This window comes from Paramisgurnus dabryanus, chromosome 6 (genome assembly GCF_030506205.2).
Source record: "Paramisgurnus dabryanus chromosome 6, PD_genome_1.1, whole genome shotgun sequence".
NCBI classification, from domain to species: Eukaryota; Metazoa; Chordata; class Actinopteri; order Cypriniformes; family Cobitidae; genus Paramisgurnus; species Paramisgurnus dabryanus.
In genome coordinates, this window is record NC_133342.1 from 39821373 (window position 1) to 39846232 (window position 24860).

General features: G+C 35.9%; 1 protein-coding gene and 4 long non-coding RNA genes across 5 annotated transcripts; 2 read left to right on the forward strand and 3 right to left on the reverse strand.

Annotated features, from left to right (window-relative positions):
* Positions 1-754: 754 nt before the first annotated feature.
* On the reverse strand, positions 755-3515 carry LOC141282337 (uncharacterized). The gene is made up of 3 exons (XR_012336939.1): positions 3378-3515; positions 2481-2521; positions 755-1990 (listed from the first exon to the last, which is right to left on the reverse strand). It is a non-coding gene; the product is annotated as an uncharacterized lncRNA (long non-coding RNA).
* A 56-nt stretch (positions 3516-3571) lies between these two features.
* LOC135765005 (CD48 antigen-like) lies at positions 3572-13470 on the reverse strand. Its single transcript, XM_065275691.2, has 3 exons — positions 13338-13470; positions 4633-4941; positions 3572-3942 (listed from the first exon to the last, which is right to left on the reverse strand). Exons 1-3 carry the CDS (start codon positions 13390-13392, stop codon positions 3572-3574), a joined length of 735 nt encoding a protein of 244 aa, XP_065131763.2. The 5' UTR covers positions 13393-13470.
* Positions 11563-12033, forward strand: LOC135765001 (uncharacterized). Its single transcript, XR_010540385.2, has 3 exons — positions 11563-11684; positions 11836-11924; positions 12014-12033. It is a non-coding gene; the product is annotated as an uncharacterized lncRNA (long non-coding RNA).
* A 2109-nt stretch (positions 13471-15579) lies between the features above and the next one.
* LOC135765015 (uncharacterized) lies at positions 15580-17534 on the forward strand. The gene is made up of 4 exons (XR_010540390.2): positions 15580-16686; positions 16785-16917; positions 17000-17098; positions 17209-17534. It is a non-coding gene; the product is annotated as an uncharacterized lncRNA (long non-coding RNA).
* A 3505-nt stretch (positions 17535-21039) lies between these two features.
* On the reverse strand, positions 21040-24509 carry LOC135765021 (uncharacterized). Its single transcript, XR_010540395.2, has 5 exons — positions 24337-24509; positions 23525-23676; positions 22953-23017; positions 22728-22826; positions 21040-21136 (listed from the first exon to the last, which is right to left on the reverse strand). It is a non-coding gene; the product is annotated as an uncharacterized lncRNA (long non-coding RNA).
* Between the last annotated feature and the right edge of the window lie 351 nt (positions 24510-24860).

A 24860-nucleotide genomic window follows, 5' to 3' on the forward strand; every position in this document is an offset into this window, starting at 1 on the left:
AATTGTGATCATCTCAATGCAAGATGGATCTCCATCATTCAGGATTTGTCCCAGAAGTTAATATCCATGTCAGAGCAAATGAAGAAGAAGAGACAACACTGTGAATATTTACTCTTTGAATATACTGTTATTATATTGTTATTACCATTAAAAGCCTTTTGTTATCAGAGTCCAGGATGAGAGATATGAGGTCTTGTCTGTTTAAAAGCAGTTGCTATTATTACTGTATAAGTGAAATCTGGAGCTGCATCTAAAACACATTTAATTCAGTTTTACAATATAAGATTTTAAACAAATAATCACAGTTTACAGCAAATGATTTATTAAAACTCAAAAGTGCAAGCAGCAATTTTAATCTAAAGACAAAAATGAATAACCACAACTTTGTTAATGCAAAAACAGGTGGGAATTAAACAGATCTACATTTCCTTTAACAACATTGTATGTGTCACGTACACCAACTCTTTCTACTACACAATATAATGACGAGGAAATAGGATTCTTAATATATTCTGGAACTTTATTCAAAAACACACAACGAAGATGAGGATCATCATAACATTGACGATAAACACATGAGAGCAGAATTTAAAGGTTAGTGATTAAGTAAGGGATAATGTAGAGGCAGCCGGTAGTTATTGGGAAATAAGCCCCGACAGTGTGATCAGGACCCGACGCGAAGCGGAGGGTCTTGTATCACACTGAAGGGGCTTATTTCCCAATAACTACCGGCTGTCTCTACATTATCCCGCTTATTACACGGCTACTTGCCACATAAGAAAAAAAACTGGACATGAATATGAATTTGAAACACTTTATTGGCATATTTGTTTTAAATTAACATGTTTATCCTTCCGCGAAACTTTGCACAGATGCATTAAATGATCGTAATACCTTATTAAGATCCTCTGCTTCATACTTGTCTGTCTCCATTTTTTTCTCTTTAGCCAGTCTTTGAGAAGTTTTAATGCCCATTCTGTATTTTTTGTGTGTTGGCTTCGTAGCTGTCATGCTCTATTTTGTCAAGTTCAGTCTCAGTAAGCTCTCTGTGTCTTGTCGTGGTTGTCGAGTGTTTGTCACAAGATGGCGCCAAACAGACAGTAATCTTTATTGATCTTTATTGGCGCGGAGCGATTTTACTCGTGGAAGTAGTCCGGCTATGCGTTATTATTTTGGAGCGGTTATTATTTGAAAAGAACGAACCTGCAAATGTCTCAACTGACCAATCAGAATCAAGCATTCCAGAGAGCCGTGTAATAATCAAAAATAACAATTACATTCAATTTTATTTATAACATTTTTCACAATTGTAAAGTGTTTCAAAGCAGCTTACATTAATAGATGTAGGGAAAAGCATAGAAAAGCGAGCGTAGTAATAATGTAACGTATACAGTAAAGTTTTAAGTTTAACCAATGGTGGCGGACTCTTAAGGGGATGAAAAAAACCCTAGGAGAAAAACCCTCCTGGCTAGTCCAGGGGGGAAAAGGTGATCAGGTGTAAGAACTTAACTAGAATTAAACACAGGTGAAACTATTAATGATAAAATGAGATAACAAATCGACTAAACAAGATGATTAACAATGAACAGAAATGAATGAAACACAAAAACCCTTACAGTATGTGACTTGTAATAAACTTTCTATATCAAACATACACTAAAAACTGCAGATGTTAAACATACATTGAACTGGCGTATAGATTGATTTAGTTTGTACAAAGTTTTAAAAGAGAAATGACAAGCCATTGATATTTATACTTTTTTAAATTACTACGAAAGTATTGAGGTCCTGAAGTTGAAGTTGTGTTTCTACTGTAAGCTGTTTCAGAAAGAGGGCGTGAAACCAAAAAAGCTTTATCAACAGTTTATCAACATTATTAAAGTTTATCAACATCATGATGAACACATTAAGGTTTGTGACGTTGTCCTACTGTATTGAATGTAACAGTGGTCCAGATATCTTCTGTCATCTTATGAATGTGAGTCAGAGTCTTTAACAACAAATAAAATAAAACAGATGTTAGTGTATTACGGAAGTGTGATGATGCATTGCTGTTTAGTAAAATAATGTTTTTAATAATATTAGTAGATATTTAATGACACTACTGGAAACAAGCAACAAAGACTGTATCTGCAACAATTAAACATTTTAATTTTGAAATGTACAAATTTAGAGACCATGACAGCGTGTATTATCTAATGTTTACACTGTCAGAAGAAATGATCCCAAGCTGTCACTGGGGGGTACCATTTAAAAAGGTCTTAATATCTACCATTTAGGTACAGATATGTATACATTTGCGGTACTAATCTGCACTCTATGGTTACCAATTTGTACCTCTGAGGTACTGATATGAACTCTTTTGGTGTGAATGTGTAGTTTTGAAAGGGATCCACTCCAGTCACAGCTATACAGGGAGCACTTTTTGAAAAAAAAAATTCTGACAGTGTACAACAAATGATGAATGATATGACTCTTACCTCAACATCATCATAGTCTATATTGGCATCCTTCTGAACACCTGAGAAATATAAAATAGTTTTACTTTACACATTGGGGGAGAGCAGGGGTGAAAGTAAAACTTTTCAGAAAAACATTCATTTTAAAAGCTAATGTTTCAGACAAAGATATTTTTGCTGTGGTCAATGACTCACAAGTCTGGTCTATGGATACCAGGTGAATTTTTGATCAAATGAAAAACGACTTCAGTATAATTTCACTTTAAACATAACTAGCGCATTGTTACTTTTGACCCTGACAGCTGGGATGAAAGTAACACAACAGAACAAGATAGATTTAAGTAAATATAAATGACTATGACCTCGTTAATATGTAACATATTTTGTAATTTATCTTTGTAAAAAATTATGAAATTACATTTTTGTTTTAAATTTCAGTTTCATCAAATGTTTCAAAAGCAACCCGACAGTACAAACTTCAATTGTTGAGAATAAAACATTTTTTAACACTTAGAACACAATGAAAATTAAATTAAATCAAATAAGAAAAATAAAAAATTTCAACATACAACCAGCAGCGGGACAAAAGTATACTTATACTTTTATTCTGAAAAACTCTGAGAAGTCAAACTTCAGGATGTGTTAGAGCACTAAATAACCTGTGGATTGATCAGTATTGTAACACATGAAAGCAGAAACACAACGCGTTATAAGAAAAAATGACCGCTTAAGAAATTGACTTATCATGGTTAAAAACAGCTTTCTGGACCTACACGCACAGAACGTGATATTTGTCAGCTCTGTCAATGTGTCAGTGTGCATTTGAGGACTGAGTGGATTTCTCTCAGTTAAACTCATGTAACACAAACTAAACACACACAGTATTACAATATTTTAGTTTCTGAAAAGGATATATACCTTCCTTATTCCTGCAGCAACAGTAAAGAACCAAACCACAAAACACAATCACTCCAGCAACAAGAACAAGCATCAAAACACTGAACACACTATACGTTTGACTGGGGGGGAATCGATTGTGTCGTTCATTCCCTGCAAGAGATCATTAAATAAAAAACTGCAGTCATCAGTCTATTCATACTGAAGGTTTAAGATTAGTAACTCAAGAAGAGAGATTTGTTTAGTGAGACACATGAATAGCAGATAATCTGTGTATATTTGATTGTGTCTGTGGTTTGTGATGACGGGTCAGCAGAGAAATATTTACCTTTACAAAACTGTGTAATGTCTATTCTCTCTGTTTTCCAGCTGACAGGGTTGCTATGGTTACAGATGATGGTTTCATTACTACAGATCAGGATGAGAGTGAACTTCTCATGTGATGTCACTTCCTCTGGAGAGCAGTTATCATTATTATAAGTGGAGTGAAGTGTGAGGTTATGAGCTCTACATGTGAAGTTTACAGTACAGGAGTCACTGCTGGACCAGTAAGAGATGACAGTCAGCTCAGGAGTCTTCACTGCGTCTGAAACACATTAACTTTAGTTTTACAACATCCTGAGATGACCTGTAGTTTGGGTAAGAAAAAATTGAGGACGGGCCATTAAATCATTTGAAAATGATGCACACATAAGGTGGTTATAAATGGACCGGAGTCAATTATTCCTCTTATACCACGGTTAACACCGACATTGCTCTAGTGGTTATTTTAAGACAGGTCAGGTGTGCGTTTTACAGAAAAATAATCAACACCAAATGAATTTTTTTCAGCCAATCAAAATAAAGCATTCAACAGCCCTGTGGTATAAATTATTTTAACAGTACATCTTACATTTAAATCAATGTTTTGTTTAAAAACTGTTTTTTATTACACTTATATGACTACATATCATTGGAAAGCTCTGAGAGTTTAGTTTGTATATTTTACCCATTTTGCCAAAAGAATAATGTAGTATTTTTGAAAACGGTCACTGATCCACATGTGGGCCATTTGTTGGAGTGGGACAAACACAATGTTTCACCATTATAAGTTTTGTGTTAAGTCTTCTTTGGAAGAAATTTATTTTTGTGTAATTTGTATAATTTCAAACAGAGTTTTGTTGATCAGTTATCAGTTTCAAATTGCAAGCCCACTGCCATGCTTCCGCGGTCTTAAAGAAAGGCCCAAACAAATGCAGTAACATTAAATCACAACAGACTCTCTATACTCACTCACCTATAACAGATACTCTGTGTTCAACAGATATTTCTTTTTTTCCAGTTATTTTTGCTGTATAAACTCCACTGTCTGTTTTCTTCATGTTCTTCAGTGTTAGAGAGAAGGTTTTGTTATTGAAATCCACTGTGTCCTTGTAGTCATCGTAATATCTTACTTCTTTAAATTTATTATAATATTTCACTATAGTGTCTGATTTTTCATTCTGCCATAATATCTCATCAAACTCATCAGGTAGTTTATCTCTCTGTATATTCAGTTGAACAGAAGCTCCTGTCTCCACAAACACAGTGTCTTCAGTACTGAACCCTGAGGAGAGAGAGGAATACAGATGAATAAATGTTGATTTCATTAAGCTTTACAAGTTTAACACAAACTTAAATTAAATATAACATTTATTAAAATAGTTACAATGTTGCATTTCTCTTCTTGGTTCAGTTCGCTTTCAAATGGCAAAGTCTTAAAATGGGCCAAAATTTGTAAATAAAACTCACGTGAGATTAAAGTGTCATTTTATTGGTTAGAATGCACTCGTGAATGCATATATAACGCTTCTCAGGGAGGATTCCACTCGAAATTGATCATCCCTATGTCCTATTTTCTTTGAAGATTAAAAGTCTTGATGTATGCAATTGTGTCTCATAGTGTGTCTGAATACACTTGGCAAATTGAGCAATGAAATAAAACGTCATTTTCTTTTTATTTAAAGTGACTGTTTTTGTGATGTACTCTTCCCATCAAGGGTGCATAAACCATCTGGACTTCACCCTCAATGTCAAAACAAGTGAAAGAAGGTTGGAGTTACTGTTTGAACTGAGCGGTGAACAATCAAATCAAAGAAATGTCAAGTTACTGTTTGCGTCTTCAGCAAAATACCATATAAATTTTTTGGGTTTGTTTTTTTAAATGCAAATGAGCTGATCTCTGCAGTAAATGCAGTGTCATGGTTGGATATAGTGCAGATTAAGGGGTGGTATTATTATTATTATAATAAGATCCCCTTCTAACATCAGAAGATCTTTTACACATTTTCGAGTTTGACAGAAGCACTGGAGAACCAATTATAGCACTTAAACATGGAAAAGGACTGATTTTAATGATATGTCCCCTCTAAAGTATTTTTTTTTTAAAGTTTACCTTTATTCGTTTCTTTAGCCCTATTTCTTTAATTTTCTCTTTTTCTCCCAAGTAGTGATGGGATTTATGGCTCTTTCAGGGGATCCGGATCTTGGCGATCCGTTCCTTTCAAAGAACCGTTCAAAAGAACGGCTCATTTGGCTCTTTTTAAATATTTAGTCAGTTTTAAGAAGCCAGCTTGGGGGCATCTCAGTTTATCCTGTAAAACTGTCAATAATCACTGGGAGGAATGATGAGGTTAGATTTGTAGTCAAATCATTAAAACTCAGATATCACACACCAATATCTGAGTTTGAATTATTCTGAAATATTGATCATTACCTCATTTGTCGTGTGTAGACTATATTCCATAGGGTTTCACAACATTAGACAGTGATATCACTATTTTGGATTTATCTTTAGTACAAAGTGTAAAGCTACGTTGTCTTATGTTATTCATACAATACCTGCTCACAAATAAATATCAAAACAAAGCCTGCTGCAATGAATTTCTGTGCAAAATAGCTTTTACTACAAACACTTCCACAATTTAGAATAAATAAAATGGAAATGTCTACATACAGTCCAATATTACTACTATTACTAATGTAAACTTTGCAAATAGGACATCAGCCCCTTCAAGTCTTAAATGAACAACCCCTCCGCTGGGTGTGCACCTCCACCTATAACTGTTCTGTCTCGCTGAGGAGCTAATTTGTGTGCATCTGTGTGAAACACGCATAGGAAAAAAGAACGACAGAAAGAACGGCTCCCCTCCAGCCGCGACTCGGCTCCCATCGTTCATGTTTGTGAGCCGTTCAAAATAATCGGTTCGTTCGCGAACGTCACAACTCTACTCCCAAGTGTCTACAACGTTTGTATGATAAGTCCCTGTGGAGTCTGTGCTTAAAATTTAAAGGGACAGTTCACTCAAAAAGTAAAGTACTGAAATTGTTATCAAATGTTTTGACAATCATAATACACTTTTAATACATAATACACTTCTAAACACAGCTACAACTAATACATTTAGTAATAAAATTACGCAGCGAGGGAGCCCTAAATAAAATTCTCCTTAGTGCCTCATAAAGGCTTGGGCCGACCATGCCCATATTTTTGGGATTTTTATCATTGTCATCTGTCAGATAACAGCTGCAGGTTTATTTATTAATTTTTTTTAGCTGTCCTTATTATATTGAATCATTTTAATAGCAGCACTGTTACACTGAGTGATTAAAGCCCATCTTTTCAAGATACACTCACTAAACTCCAAACTTGTAAATTGTATGGAGTATGTATTTGCAAAACACACTGCTGCTTGTACCCTTCATTCAGCCTGGTTTGTTTGTGCATTGAGTCAGATTGCTTTCTCACCACAGGCTGATTGCTTTGTTTGCATTTGGGCTGAGATTTGGGCTGTGAATACAGTCTGGGGCTGTTTACACTTGGTATTAAGATGTGTTTTCATCGATCGGATCACAAGTGGACGAGAGAGACACATTACGTTTACACCTGGTATTTACGCTACAAAAGCAATCCGATCGAAAGGGGTTTCGACTACCTCTGAATGTGGTTGAAAGTGGTCGAAAGTGGACGTGTTCAAAACGTTTTGAACACTGTTTACACCTGGCATTAACGTCGTCCACTTGTGATCCAATCGACCTAAACGCATGTTAATGCCAAGTGTAAACAGCCTCTCTGAGACAATAAGATCTTTAGCCACATTCAGCCCCGCCGCTCCCATAACGCGCATCACGCGCTGTGCGTAGGGCACCAGGTGCTGAGAGGGCACCAAAACAATAGCCTAATGAAAAAAAATTATAATGCTGATAGAATTTCATTAGTCCATTGAAATATTATTAGGCACTTTTTATCCATGTAAATGTTACAAAAAAGGGGGGACGAGATAATTTAATTGCGCTAGTATAGAAAGTATGCCCCACAGCCTTTGATGGTCCGTGTCGGTTGATCGCGCGGGCGCCTGACGAAGTTTGACAGAGGCCGTTTCTCAATCCGAAGCCTGCAGCCTCCAGAGGTCGCATTTCTAGACTGCATACATCATCAAAACGTTCTTATTTCGTAATATTAACGATTATAAAGTTGACTATTATTCTTAGTTAATCGTAAATTGTTTTAATATGCTTATGACTTGCTAATTTAATGTTCAGTTAACTAAAATAAACCAGCCTTGATGACGTATGCAGCCTGCATATGAGACCTCGCGCAGGTTGCAGCTTTCGGATTGAGAAACGGCCAGTAGGCAACTTTTGGAAATGGCCCGAAAAGACAGCAGGGGTCAGGATCGGAAAAAGAAAAAAGATGAAACTGCGGGATGATGCCCGTGCATCACTTGCAGGTAAGTCCATCATGTTTAATCATTTCTTTATAAAGGGAAATGTGCATGGGCTGCAGCTGCTGCTAATCGTAATGCGCCTCGATCTTGCTGTGCTGATATTAATGTTAGCAAACTATGTTGTTATAAGTTATAACTTCAGTGCAAGCTAAATTGAGATTTTACTGTAAAACATTACCTATGCATTTTACAAATAACTGACGGCAGCTGTTACTTTCTTTACTACGTTTTTTTTAGATATTGAGCAGTTAGTTTATTTTGTGGTTTATTTTGACGTGACGGTGGTTAATACTTAGTTAATGTTAGCAGTCAGTGCACATGGTAGGCTAACAATTCCTGACCGTTAAATATATATAAATATAAAATGTCATGATATGAAGCAAACATTACTGTGACACTAAGTTCTCTAAATCTTTGTAATATTTAAGAATTTTGAGTATTCTTGTTATTGATGTTTATTTGATGTAATTTATTTATAGTGACATTGTACTTGGGAAAAACATGTCTGGATTATTTTGATAATTTAAGTTTGGTATTTGTTCTATTTTGCTATTCTATAAAAGTTTGCACTTTCAAATGTGTAGTGTGTGTTGACTAAAGCTGTGAAGATTTTACTTTCTGCTATTAAGTTATATGTTTGCTAATAAAAAGTTAAACTGGCAAAAACAAACAAAAAATTTCTCAGGGTCGGGGGCATTATAAAGGAATTATGCTTAGGGCACCAAAATGGCTAGCAGCGGCACTGGCCACATTATTGCTATAACATGCTAATAAACACAAGAAAAGCTTTTGGGTAAAATGCGATCTTGGGCCACAAAACGAGTCGTAAGCCTCATGAGTATATTTGTAGAAAAAGCCAAAGATACATTGTATGGGTCAAAGTCATTAATTTTTCTTATGTGTCAGTGGCTGTGGGCGGGCTTTGTTAATTTGACATCACATTACAAAAAATACTTTTTGATTTTTTTTCATTGTTGTGTTCACACACTTCAAACACCTTACACACATGGACACACGTGTAGAAATTCCAATATACAGAAACCGCACACTTTGCCTTTACTTTCTACTTTCTACAAGTATTCACTGAGAAATAAAATAGGTTTATACACTCTTAAAATTGATGTGTTAAAAATTTACACAAAATATGTGTAAAAGGATTCTAACACATTTTTGTGTTGGAACTGACACATAATGTGTAAATATTATGCTTAACTGCTTACACACTGAATGTGTAAAACACTTTAACCAGTAACGTACTTTACACCTGTGAGCGGCATGACGAGACAAAAGACGGTAAAACTCATTAATAATCGGTGATGCTGTACATTCTGGATGATGCACAGCCACATTTTATAATACTGTTTTTTATTTTCGTGTCGCGCCGCTCGCGTTCAATATAAAGTTAGACAAGAAATTAATTACTGGGAGAGTAGTGGTCTAATGGTAAGAGTCGAACTTCATGAACCTTTCACTGCTAGCAGTAAGGCTAAAGTGCTACGTGAATAAGATGGGTGTACTTTTGTGCTACTAGCTGTAAAGTGTTTTTGTACTATTGAGTTATAAATACTGCCCAGTAATACTTAACTAGATGTAAATCACAATTCTTGTGTCAATGTTTGTTTGTAATCTTTTTCAGCTATCCATCTGAAAAATAAAAGCTGGCACTCTCAAAGGAGATTGTGTTGTTGGATTATGGTCTCATTTGGTCAAAAAGAGGGACGTACCGTAAGGATGCTTTTACATACTTCATTTATGTGTTTGAAATTACTTGACAATGTGTATAAAAACTGTACTTGACTCAAACTAAGTGCTATTTTTGCATTGATCATGATAGGAGCATTTTTTTTTTTTTTTTGATTGGCCATCACACAGTGGATTTATAAAAATGAGATTACAGAACATCAGACGGTAGCTTCAACAGAGTTGAAGTGGGAGGACATCATCAATAAAGAATGCCATTGACCAAACCTTCAGTTATCAAAGAAGATTGATACAGGTAATGACAAAATCACCAATTATTGGTGAAATCTTTAAGGAATATCCCCAATTTCTGGACATGCCAGTGTTTGTAATATACTTAAAAGCGGAGTGCACAATGTTTGAAAGCCAATGTTGATATTTGAAATCACCTAAACAAACACGCCCCTACCCCAATAGAATCTGGACCTTCTTTTAAAAGACCCGCCCCACACATACGCAACCCGGCAAGGATGTCGGTTAGTAGACACGCTCCTTACTGCTGATTGGCTATAAATGTGTTTTGGTAGTCAGCCCGTCTCCTTTTCCAAAGCGTTTTTCAAACATTGTGCACTCCGCCTTTCAGAGGCGATTCTAGGGTCTATGGGGGCCCCAAGCAGAAAATTCCCTGTGTACAAGAAGTGTGCAATACTTCTATATAATATCCTTTGCCACTATTCTACAGTGCAATAGTTACTGCGAAAGATACATATAATCCTCATCATACCTAACATTATTAACATGTTTGGATGCATAAATGGCATAACATGTTTGGAAATAATGACAGCAGAGAAATATTTTCTACATTATACAATGATAGCAATGATTAATGACTTATTTTTACAAGAATATTTTTACAAGAATATTTTAAGAAACCAGTCATTTTATTACTGCTACTAAATAATCTCAGTCATAGTTACTGCTAACTGTTATGTAAGTTAGTGTCCTAGAGTTAAATATTAGTAAACTAAATATTAATTTCATATCTGAAAATACAGAACAGTATAACACATAAATCTGTTGATTTTCTCAGCAACAATGCAATTCTACAGACTTGACAAAAGGTTTTCCTGAGATTTGTTTGATAATGTTTGAGACCTGACAGGGTGGGGATGTAATTTGTCTTACCTCCCTTAATGAACTCATCATCTCTCCTTTCTGCTTCCCTTTCCCTGCTTTGCACAAAACATTTCTGATGTATATCTACAGAAGCCAATAATGATCGAGTCAAAATAAAATTAGCATTGTTATTTAGAAACTTCCTTTAGTCTCATCATGTTTTCATAAGCTAACTCACTCGCGTGGCGTCTTTTGAATGCGGTTGTGCGCGAATGAACGCAAAGACGCGCGCGGACATGAATACGTGCGTGCACGCGTCATTGCGACTGCTTCGTCGCTTTTACAAGCGTAAATTGGGTAACTACATTGCATATAGTTCCGTTTTTGCCGCGATTGTCTTTGTAAAGGATTGCACTAGTTAACTGTTAAAATTTAAACTTGAGATTTACACCAGAAGATTTACACTTGGGCACGTGCCTGACTGGAGCTGGACCGGGCACATTAAACCACATGTGGGTACAGAGGGCTGCTCACTTTAGCGCCTTTTATATGCGGTTAAATTGTTTTAAATCACTTGAGTGTTATCATTTGCAAGCCTTTGAAACACGTGCAAATGATAAACTTTTCCTATTTAAATTTGAAGGGGGACATCAAGTTTTCCAGACTTACCGATGGGAAAGAAGAAATGGGAATGTGACAATAATTGAGAAACTCAGGGGAAAAGCATCTTTAGAGAAGAAAATGGACATCAGACATTTATTGAAGAAAGCTGACAGTCAACATAATGGTATGATTTCCTATCTCTGTTCCAAATGTTTAATTTGGAAAATGATGTTTAAAATGTAACATTCAAAGTACGATATAAAAGTAATCCTTTTTTAAGAATTTTTTCTCATAATTTATATTTTGCATGTGACCTGCATGTTTACTACACCCAGATGAGAGCTGTGTTATACAATGTTAAGGAGACTCGTTCATCTTCTGCTTTGTGAATTCTGCTGTGTCAGTCCTGTGGGACTTGATGCCGGTAGGCTTTGTGACTCTAAACTTTATATAAAATAAGTAATTTTCATGCAACAACATTTTCTAATGATGTTCATTGTTTCATTTGTGTAGGCTGGTACCAGTGTGACGTCAAAGGGTGTCTGAAATCAGCTCAGCCACAGTTGGTTTCCAACGGTTCTTCAGGACATGGAGGCCACTACGTAACTGTTGCAATAAACGATTCTTTTGCCTTTCCACCTGATGTTGATAATCTGACCTGTGCGGTACTGAAAACAACTTGCACTGACATATCTTAAAATATATCAGTGCCCTTTGTTTTGCCTCAGAATGCACACCAGTAATGTTTTTTGTTGAAACCAGTTATATTTCCTAATTAAACTAAGGCCTAGTCCTGGATTAAGCTAATCCCCTGTCCGGGAAACCGCCCCTAAATGTTTTGTGACGGAAATTTATTTGAATACACTTGTCAAGTTCATTTGAAGTATTTTTCTAAATGTAAGATAACATGTTAATGTTTCAGGACAAGTTACAATTTTTTGATAACTTGCATGTTGGAAACGATTTCAGACATTGTTCTATTCAACATTTTTAACACAGTTGCTTTTAAATTCAATGAATTATTTTATAAATAGTGTTTTAAAACGTATCAATGTAATGTATGTTTGAAGTAATTATACTTGCACTTACCTTTATTTAAATTAGCATACATCTAGCAACATAAAGTACTAGCATATTTTCATGCAAGCATTAATTGTCAAATATTTGTTATTTTACAAATAAATAGTTTGTGATCAATATTCAATAGTTGTCTGCTTGATTTCATAATTTAAAGTTTACAAATCATATGTTTTTTTTCTCTTTAATATTAAAACTAAACAATTACTCGGTAACACACAGTTGTGTTAGATTAATAGAAAGTTACACATTAATGTGTTTACTGAAGCAACACATTTTTGTGTTGCATTTTATAACACATATTCTGTGTTAAATTTAACTCAACATGTGTTGTCCCTGCACACACTCAGAACATGTGTAAAAAATAACACATGTTGTGTTGTTTTTAACACATTTGTTTTAAGAGTGTACTAGTTTACTTTATTGAATATTTAAGTTACATGAATTTATGAATTTCTAAGTAGGCAGATTTTTGACCACTTCTTGTTGAAAAACAAAAATGTTAACGGCCATTTGTCAACAACTCACATATAAAGAGGAACCTGCTTTCACTTTAAGAGAACATGGAAACTACGTTATTATGCACTGCAAAAATATTATAACAAATCTCATTATAGATAAAGAAAACATACAAACATGGAAATTTAATTATTTCATATACAATACATACCATAGAGCAATATATGATCAATTGTGTCTAAACACTGTGCTGAATACCATCAATTAATTATTATAGTCATTATTAAATAAAGTTTATTACCTGTGTTAAAGATGAGAAGAGCGATAAAGAAAGCAAAACAATGAAGATCACCCATTCTATCAAACAGAAATGAACTGAAATGTCTGATTCTGTCAGTAGATGAGGAAGTGTTCAACTCCTTTCAAAGCTTGACCAGAAACTGTCAGATTCTGCTTCCTGTATGCAAGCTATATTAAGAAAACATATCCCCTATTTGAAGGAAAGTGTTTGAAGATAACAGTCAGTGGTTTAGACAGCTACATAACAGCTGAGACAGCATTGATGTGCATAGACCTCTGCTGGAGCATAAACTGATGTAAATAAACCATTGGGTGACATAAATTTTGTGTTTTGCAAAGTATGCTTTTTCACATGTTTATATTCAAGAGAAAACAATGAAGCATTTCAGAAGTATTACAGTCTTTTATTGGCCATAAAGAACCTGTGGTCAGACCTCAAAATGTCAGTGAACAAGCAGAAGTCCACAAACTGTGATCATTAATAAATCAAGAATGGATCGCCATCAGTTAATATCTGGCCCAGAAGTTGAGATCCAGCCTGCAAGAGCAAACTACAGAGGTGATGAAGAAGAAAGGTCTTTACACTATAAATATTGACTCTTTGAATATATTGAATGTTTTGCCAGTGAAAGCCATTTATTGTCAGAGTCCAGCGATCTGAGGTCTTTTCTGTTTAAATGCAGCTGCTTTTGTAACACAGTCTCACCCCATTTCGTCAATATTTGACGACACTTGACCATTCGTCATATGTTGACGTGAAGGGTATACCTTTCGCGTCATTTTTTGACGAACTGGGGACTTCAATACTATTACGTCGGTTGCATTCTCTTTCCTATTTTATTACCATTTGCGCGTCGGTTTAGGGTTAGATTACGCAAAATTAAACAGTGTACGCGAAATTAAACAGTGTACGCGAAATTAAACAGTTGTCACCTGGCGTTGGGGTTAGAAACAGTTGTCACCTGGCGTTGGGGTTAGAGTTAGGTTTGGGTAGGGATGTCATTATGTAGATTACGCAAAATTAAACAGTGTACGCGAAATTAAACAGTGTACGCGAAATTAAACAGTTGTCACCTGGCGTTGGGGTTAGAAACAGTTGTCACCTGGCGTTGGGGTTAGAGTTAGGTTTGGGTAGGGATGTCATTATGTAAATCTAACCCTAAACCGACGCGCAAATGGTAATAAAATAGGAAAGAGAATGCAACGGACGTAATAGTATTGAAGTCCCCAGTTCGTCAAAAAATGACGCGAAAGGTATACCCTTCACGTCAACATATGACGAATGGTCAAGTGTCGTCAAATATTGACGAAATGGGGTGTGGATGTTCATATAGCTGTACATCAGATTGACAATACAAGAGTCACTGCTGCTATCAGTGAGAGATAACAATGACATCTGGAGCGTTCACTGCATCTAAAACACATTTAATTCAGTTTTACAATATAAGATTTTAAACAAATGATTACACTTTACAGCGAATGATTTATTAAAACTGCAAGCAAGCAGAACTTTTAATCTAAAGACAAAAATTAATAACAAAAACTTTGTTAATGCAAAAACAGTTGGGAATTAAACAGATCAACATTTCCTTTAATAACATTACTACTGTATGTGACTTGTAATAAACTTTCTATATCAAACATACACTGAACTGCAGATGTTAAACATACATTGAACTGGCGTATAGATTGTTTTAGTTTGTACGAAGTTTTGCTTTACAAGAATGAAAACAAAGAAAGTAAGCAAACATCTACAAACAGCCTAGAAACTGACAGAAAATACAAACCATGAACATTTATAAAAAAAATATATTTATGTAAGTATTGAGGTCCTGAAGTTGTGTTTGTAAACTGTTCCAGAAAGAGGGCATGAAACCAAAAAAGCTTTTGGTTTACTTCAGTCTGAAGTCAACAGTCATGATGAACACATTAAGGTTTGTGACGTTGATCTACTGTATTGTATGTAACAGTGTTCCAGATATCTTCTGTCATCTTATGAATGTGAGTCAGAGTCTTTAACAGCAAATAAAATAAAACAGATGTTAGTGTATTACTGAAGAGTGTTGCTGCATTAGTGTTTAGTAAAATAATGTTTTTAATAATATTAGTAAATATTTAATGACACTACTGGAAACAAGCAACAAACACTGTATCTGTATTATTTTAAAGAGCACCTATTATGGGATACACGTTTTTAAACATCCTTTTGTGTGTAAGTGTGTATTAGTAGTCCTACATGCTAACGATATTCAAAAAGTACATACCTCAAAGAAAACGATGACGCGAGTTATCGTCTCTAACGTTCGAGGACTACAAAAAACACTCGGATTGTAGGCAACAGTTTACTTCCTGGGATTAGTGACGTAGATAAGACCAACATTATCATAGTTCAGCCCTCTCTGCTTTGCTTGGGTACGCCCTCAAAGACGGGGGTGGGGAGCGCCGAGTCAGAAGAGAGCTAAAATGGCGGAGGTTGGGAGTCCCTGCTTTGACTCTGTTTGCAAACTCTTGTTTCATCGTTTAAGCGATTAAATCTCTCGAGTAGACGCTGTCTCTTTAGATGCAAGGGCAAAATAGCACTTTATGGACTTACACAGAGGACATCATGTTTAATACGGTTCCGGAAAAATCCAGTCAGAAGTTGCTCACTGAGTTTTCACAATAACTGCTTCTCATGAACCGAAGCTGGACGTCTCCTCCTGAAAGTTGGATTACTGTGCACTTCTGGATCACAGGCTGTAAGTATTCACGTTTATTATTTGCCTTTTACTGTACATTACGTAACCGGTAACCGGAGATTAACATAATGTGCGTGTAGAGCTAAGCTTGCAAGCTAATTGTTTTGTGTTGTAATACTGTATTTCATAAACAACGTACCATATTTACACACGTGTATGTTGAATTATGCAGACTATCGTTTTTTTTTATCGATGTTGGTTTAGACATGTTTACAAACTTGCTAAGTTACCAGCTAAACTGTTACCGGTAAAATTTGTTCTCATGATCAAACTCAAGAAACTCTAAGTACAGATGATTTGTTTAAAGTTATATGTATTTTACTGTTGTATTTACTTGAAGCTTTCTTAGATTTTGAAACGAAGTAAACACGTAATGTGTGTTGCTAATGTTGGGCCATGTAATATGTAATACATTAACGTTTTAATGAATAGTCTAACGATTTATAGTCGTTGTACTCTATTGTTATAATATGTATTTTTGACTGAATACATGTTTGTTTTATTTGTCTATATCATAGATTCGCAGCTGGACACATCCTTCTACACTGTATGCAAACATGCAATATCATAACACACAGTACAAGGAGTCAGACTGGCATATGAGGAGCAAAGGTGTGTAACACATATGATGTATTAAGCTAGTGAAACCACTACCAGTCTTAAATGTATAACTGATGATGACAAAGTTTTTTTTCTCTGCATAATCATAGGAACCCACGCAGTAGCATCGTTTCACAATGTTTCCATCACCATCATCAGTGGATGCCTTTGCCGTCCGTACCCTGAGATTTCAGATTTGCAGCAAAAAAATTTGATTTTCTCATTTATTGGAATGCTGTGCAGGTATTTAAGTATTTTAGTAACTGTGTTAAATAAAGTAGTATTTACTTTTACAATAAATTTATGCTTGCTTATATTTTTACAGGTTGTACCTTGCAGCCATCCATTACAATGTCACCAAGCCGTAACAAAAGCAGGAGAGGGAAAGTACAAGGCTATGTTCCCAAAACACAAATGACATACCGTAAGCAGTAATGTTTTATTTCAAATACATTCATAATTAAAAACTTAATGTATGAAGCAGGGAAATAAATGATCAAAACAAAAGATTTATTGACTGCAATATTTGTACAGTTATGTGGATGATGTGATCAGGCTTGTGTTTGATGAGGTATTTGAAGATAAGCTGAAGGAAACCCCGATTCCAATGGACCTGGCATCACAGTTTGAGAGACCTTCAAAGGAGGACGTGATTGCATGCCATCTTCAGTGCAGGGGTCGTCGAAAGCCAAAATTGTGACCAATCCGATCAGGAAGCTCCAAGCGTATCTGGAGAACAACACACGACAGGATGATAACCCTAAAGTGTCGTCTTAGATAGCACCAGCTGACAAAGCTTTGATATGCCATTTATCTGAATAGATAGCTGTAAGAAATGAATTGAACAATTTTTGAAAGAAGAGCACAATATGGTTACTAAAGTATGTTAATTTGTATATTGTTTAACATTTAAATATATATTTGTAATAAATAAAAAACTTTTGACTGACTACTATATTTTCTTTAAAGTTACATATTTTGTTCTTTTGGGTACTTTGTTACTATAATGATACTTGTGTTATTGGTTTAAAAATGTAATAAAAGTTACTCTAGTCCTGCACCTCAAAGGCTTATAGTCGGTACAATAAATGTTCTGTGTGTAGGGATTTAGACAATTTGTGCAAAACCTGGATGATGAATCACGCAGGTAAGAGGCCCTGGAACCTGTTACATTCTCCTTAAAACCTAATAAGTAAAAACATAGCACTTATAAGTAAGCAGTTTTTCATAATAAACTTTACCATAGTGAAATAATGTAGAACATTCATTTCAATTAATACTTTCTTTGTGCTACATTTGGTGTTTCCATATAGTTTGCACAGTAATATAGTATGTAACAGTCTTTTATAATAAAGTTTACTAGAGTAAAATAATGTTAACAAATGAAATAGTTTTATAATCATTTCATCAAATACTTTCTATGTGCTACATTTGATGTTTCCATATAGTTTGCACAGTAATATAGTATGTAAGCAGTATTTTATAATAAAGTTTACTATAGTAAAATAATGTTAACAAGTGAAATAGTTTTATAATCATTTCAAAAAATACTTTCTATGTGCTACATTTGGTGTTTCCATATAGTTTGCAAAGTAATGTAGTACATTATAATTACCTTTTGGATGTCTTTGCAACACATTTTCGTCTTCGTTTAGCATTCTGGCAGAACTAAGGACACCTAAAAAAGTTAAATCCATTCGCGTTCATTGACGGAGATCGTTTATATCGTAACGGCCGTCTGAACTCTCTGGATTGAGCTCAAAGTGGTAAGGCAGTACAGACACCATCGTTTATAGAGAAATATAACGCTTGTTTACGTTGCCTCTGAGGCTGTGACTCTCAGTCAGAACCGGAAAACCCACGCCTAGTCAGGGGCGTAACCCTTCAAACACACGCCGAACCCAGTTGACCAATAACAGTTGAGTAGTCATCTGACCAATCGGAATACACTAGACATTTTGGGAGGCGGAGACAGGAACTAAACCGAGCATTTTCCAGACAGGCAGAAATCGGTGAGGTATGTAAGCAGTTTATAAGACTCACAATGCATTAATTAAAGTTTTAATAACATGTATGTACTATGGGATATTACAATAACGTGCTAACGTGCTAATTTATTAGCATAATTGGTGCTCTTTAACTACCAGTTCTTTATGAATCAATATAATTATTTACAGTGTTTTATGAAACATTTTAATTTTGAAATGTACAAATTTAAAGACCATGACAGTATGTATTATCTAATGTGAACACTGTCAGAAGAAAATGATCCCAAGCTGTCACTGGGGTGGTACCATTTTAAAAAAGTCCTAAAATCTACCATTGAGGTACAGATATGTATACATTTGGCACTAATATATATACATAACACAATGTATCAGACAATACAAAAAGACCCACAACGCATTTATACAGCCTGATAAAGGCATATGATACCGCACATGCTTACTTTACACAATAGCATATGCAGTAGCACATTTAAAATAAGAGATTATTTAAAGCAGTCACTGCTAATGTAATAAATGAACTCTTATAGATATTCCTTTTTGCCATTGGCACAAGTACTGTAATCTCCACCCTAAGGGGAGAACCTCAAAGCAAAAAATTGGAGTGAATGAGTTTGATCTGAGTATACAGCGATTGCTTTGTCCTTCATAAAAACAGAAAACGCTTAGGTTACTTACGTAACCCCGGTTCCCTGAAATAACGGGAACGAAGCATTGCGTCAGTTAGCTGACGCTATGGGGGAAACTCCTGTTTACTCCGTGACTGAAGCCTATTGGTTAACGTCTGTACAAAGTACAGACCAATGACGTTTGAACCCGCGCGCGGGATGCGCACGTCCTTATATAAGCGCGGTTCAATCGTCAGGAGCTCATTATTATTCGACTGAAGCGCGCAGCCGAATAACACTCGCTGCGTAGACGTTTGTAGCACGGCAAGAGACGCAATGCTTCGTTCCCGTTATTTCAGGGAACCGGGGTTACGTAAGTAACCTAAGCGTTCCCTTTCAATACGGTTCACTTCGCATTGCGTCAGTTAGCTGACGCTATGGGGGAACGTAATCCCATCACGCCGTGCATACACAACGTACTGAAGTGCCTTACCGGAGAGACACTGCGTGTGGCCCTATACCCGGCATATTCACAGCTTTAAAGCAAATGTGTAAGCACCATATAAATTGTTGACGCGCACACGGTGGGGTTTTAAACGCACCGCGGGCACATAACATAGCACACGACGGCGAGGTACCGAGCGCGCCGCGGCTGTGTGAGATAAGTAAATTCAGAGTCACGTTGGTGAGCTCGCTGAGCGCACCGTGGTGTACACATAAAACGCATGAGCGTGCATGATTGAGCCGAGAGAACCTGCGCTCGTAGGGCAGGGATGTCTAAGCTGTACAATCTGAAAACGTAGACTGCGAAGACCAGCCGGCCGCGTAGCAGATATCAAATATAGATATAGATACCCCTGTAGACCAAGTTCATGAAGAAGCCAAACTCGCACAGAGTGGGCCCTATTTAGGACATAGCTCATAGAGGGGCGTGAGCCAGTGCGATGGTTTCAACGATCCATCTAAATAACCACTGTTAGCAACAGACATACGTAGTGAGTGATCTGCGAAGCTCACGAACGGCCGATCTGACTATAATATGCGGCAGAACGGTTCGTAGCGTGGGATTATACAGATACCACAATAGTGTGAACCCAGGTGCACCCTCGAGCGCATCGGGATGCATATAGGTAGTATTATAGTGCACACCCAGCAAGCAATTTTGCGGCTAATAGACGTCTAGTAGCCGTCTAAACACCCCCCTGACGTCTAGGCTAAAACAAGGCTAATTTTGGGCTGTCAGTGAAAATCTAGTAGACGTCTATCATAGCCCAAGAAATAGACTAGTCATCAAATAGACGGCTATTAAACGTCTACATATATATACGTCTAATAGACGGTGAATGTGGGTCTAGGCTAAAACAAGGATAATTTTGGGCTGTCAGTGAAAATCTAGTAGACGTCTATCATAGCCCAATAATAGACTAGACGTTAAATAGACGGCTATTAAACGACTACACGTGTGTGTCTAATAAAGAACAAAAGAATGGCTAAATAATTATTTTTAATCCATTAAAAAAGGTTCTCATAAACATGCAATCATGCAATTTATTACAAAAAATATTGTTAATACAATAGAAATTCAGATAAGACAAAATGAAGAAAAACTACTTAACAAAAAGAATAAAAACAGTAACAAAATAAAAGCATATATAACAAAATACAATTTTAAAAATGAAATAACATCCAAACATTAACAAACTATCTTCAGTTCACGTCAACTTATTAATTGTACTAATTTCCATACCCCCCCCCCCCCCCCGTGCTGCCTGGTGACTGTTTGAAATGCCCCCATTGCATCCTTCACTTCCAGTTCTGTTGCTGCTGGGAAGTTGTTCAACACAGCATCTGCCAAATATGAAAAGAATGCATGAGACAAGTATTTCTGCTTTATGTTAAATGTGATAGTCATTCTCTTTTGAAGAAGTCGTATATAAATATTGACAGGCAACAGTAATCATACCGTTCTCATTACTAACAGAAGTGCATGTTTCTCTGCGTGTGTTTAATGACATTTTTGGAACTAGCAAAAGAGGCTTAAAGGCAGGGTATCTGATTTTGATCCAGAATTTTTTTTAGTTATGCTGGTTGAAAGTCTCCTCAAATATTGATAGCTCTCACTATGTTAAGTTGTCTAAATGTGTATTTTTATATATTTGTGTCACCTGTAAAAGGCGTAGGACCAAAAAACGTTCAACAAATCATTGAACCCTGACCGAATGCAATAATTGGACGTGGGCATGGGCCAGTTACCGGTTTGAAGGTATACCGAGATTTTCAGAGTCAAGGTTTTAAAAAACCACAAAAATTTTCTGTGATACCGTTTTCAATGTATGAACTGTGTTTACACAAAGTGAATTAAATCATGTAATTGAATTCATGTTTACATTTACAATTGAAAGAATATTATCATTTAAAGGCTTTATTTTTTACCTGGCATAAATGTTGTTTGTTGCTTAAAAATAAAATGTATTGTGTCCAGTTGAAAAGTTGATGTTTTAATACGCAGACATTTGAAAATAACACATTTTAGTGTCACAATGGCAATACCACAACACCGTGGTATTTTTGCTTACGGTTTTCATACTGCCAGAACTTCATTCCGGCCCATAATTGGACGCATAACATTTTTGCCCCTCTTCTGTGAACGTGTTTTGCATGCCACTTCACAACCTGTTCACGCTCTGTAAAAATAGAGAGAATCAAATAAACCTTCCTGCTGAACAGGAGCTACAAAACGTAAGACATTTTGAAACAACAAAAAAAAAACATCTGGATGAGCAAAGAGCAAAAACCCAAATTAACATTGGTAAGTTCACTGCTTTTCTGCAAGATGGAAACAGCTACAGGTCTGAAAGGGTCGTTGCAGTGTTTCTTTTGGAAAGGTAGGTATGCAGTGTGATTCTATTTTGATGGATTCAGATTGTATTTTAATGAAACTTGTTGCTTATGTAGTTTGTGTTCCTTTACGAATTAGTGTAATGATATTTATCTTTTCAAATTTCTAAACGTGCTGTATTTATATCGGATTAAAAACAGTTGTTTATGTTGGTTATTTTGGTAATGTTATTCACTTTGTCAGTCTTACTGGTTAATGAGATAGGAGTGTGCTTCTGGTTGGTGCGTGTAGGCTAAAGTTAGTATTTTTTAAAAATCAAATACCCTGCCCTTTAAGATGCCAAGCATAAAATATTCACAATACAATCTTATTGACATAAAACCTGTCAAATGTCTAACAATAAAACATCTAAACAATATTGTATGGACGAGTAAACTGTTGTTTCGGCAAAGAGTAATTTAATCTGGGGCTTTTAATATTAAGAAAATATTAAGGCAGTACTGGACTGTCGTCAATTACTCCTCACATAACCTAATGTCATATTAAAAGTACTATTTTGTGAAACACATTCAGCCTAAAACTACATACAAACACACTTACCTTTAATAACTGAGAAGTGATGTTTTTTCAAATGCTTGCTTCTGCAGTGGACCACCACCATTCATGTTGAACTTTGAAATTAATGAATTTTAGTGAACTCTAAAATACAAAAGACAATGTCGTTAACAGTTGCAGACTGAAATATTTTCTGATTTTTTGTGACCACATGAAAGACTGTGTTGACACCACAATGTCGGATTAATATTGCATGTTTATAGAATTTACCTGTCCAGCATTCTTCCGGCACGGTCTCTCAAGTTTCTCCCTCCAGTTTCGCACAGCTTTGACACCTGAATAGCACATGCCTATGTCAGTAATTGTACAGTATTGTATGCTTCAGTGTACAAGTGTTTACCAACCTTAAAGGTTAATGCCCACTGACCTGCAAGTTTTCCCTCACTAACACAATAAAACTCTTTTTTCCAACAGACTGAAGGCCTGTAAGTTAAATCTATATGGAGGAATAGCTTTCCCCCACAATCTATCTCTGCATGCATAATTGTAAAGCACAACACTGCCTACATTACTGTAAGCAACACAGTAATAACTAAGCTAAGTTACTGCTGTTACTAAAAAGCAGCCTACAAATCACTCATGTTGATCTTCAGTGTAACGTTACATAGACTCATTTACCTCCACTATTTTATTACATTGCAGGTTGTACTGTTTAGGTTTTATAAAACATGGGTTTACTACGTTATACTGTTAAGTTACCCGCAAGAATGTCGCGATTCCAACAACAAATAAAGTAAATCAATTTTAAACACATGTAAAATAAAATAATACAAAACACTTACAAGACCAAACGAGTGTGGTACATGCTTTCCTCATGGCTGCTCGCTGATGTTGTTGCTTTTCAAACAGCGGAAATCTTTCTCGTGAGATTTGGCCCCGTGTTTGTGTACTGCTGCCATCTAGCGGTTCGGAGTTGTAACTGGATTTTGTTTATCTTTGAAATACGGTCAAATAATGAATGTTATGCGTGACAGCAGATATTCAGATAAGATAAATAAAACCAAACATCTTAATTTCACTGGTGTCTTTGCATGCCTGATGAAATATCATAAATCTTGCAAGTTTTTTGGCAAAAACAAAATTTTATTAAATTCGGGGTTATTTTGGGCTAAACATGGTTTGTTCGTAGTCGGTCTATTTATGAGCTAAATAGTGGCTATGTACGACGGTGCATAAAACACTTTAAAGAAATTAAACAAACCTTGTAATCGCTGTTAACTTTGCTTACAATGAAATACCATACATCTCACAAGTTATTTTGGCAAAACCCCCATGTAATTAAATTAATGGTTATTTCTGGGCTAAACGTGGGTTATTCGTAGTCGGTCTATTTGTAAGCTAAATAGTGGCTAAGTACAGACGGTGAATAAAACACTTTAAAGAAATGAAACAAAATACCTTAATTGCTTTGAACTTTGTTTACATTATTAAATATCATACATCTCACATATAATTTTGGCAAAACAACATGTAATTAAATTCATGATTATTTCTGGTTTAAACGTGGTTTATTCGTAGTCGGCCTATTTATGAGCTAAATTATGACTACGTACAGACGATGCATAAAACACTTTAAAGAAATGAAAAGAAATACCTTGTAATCGCTGTTAACTTTGCTTACATGATAAAATAGCATCCATCTCACAAATTATTTTGTCAAAAACCACATGTAACCAAATTAAAGTTTAATTGGGCTAGAAGTGGGCTAGGCACAGCCCGGCTATATCGGGTCTATACTGAAACGAGACGTTGAAATGACGGCTATTGCTTGCTGGGCAGATCGGTGAGCTTTCCAAGCGCGCCGTAAATGTGTATTGACTATAAATTGCACGGGCACAGGTGAACACTTGAATACATCGTGAATGCATATAGATGAATCAGAGTGTTATAAGGCACAGGCCGCCAAGATTCTCGAGCGCGCCGTCATGTGTTCTGATAATAAATTGTGCGCACACGGGTGAACTCTTCAGTGCACCGTGAATGCGTACAGTATAGATAAATCAGTGCACAGAACGCGCCGTGAATGTGTATAGATATGATTGATGAACATAACGGTGGGCACCCAACGCACCATGAACGTACACAGATGAACAACAATGTATGTGTCACAAAGCATAA

Bases quoted from the DNA above. Each gene is read 5' to 3' on its own strand.
- LOC135765005 (XM_065275691.2), bottom strand. From the start codon at position 13,392: ATGGGTGATCTTCATTGTTTTGCTTTCTTTATCGCTCTTCTCATCTTT. The intron at 4,942-13,337 runs GTAATAAACTTT...CTCTCTCCTCAG, and splicing joins TCTTCTCATCTTTAACACAG to GGTTCAGTACTGAAGACACT. The intron at 3,943-4,632 runs GTGAGTGAGTAT...AATGTGTTTCAG, and splicing joins ACACAGAGTATCTGTTATAG to ACGCAGTGAAGACTCCTGAG.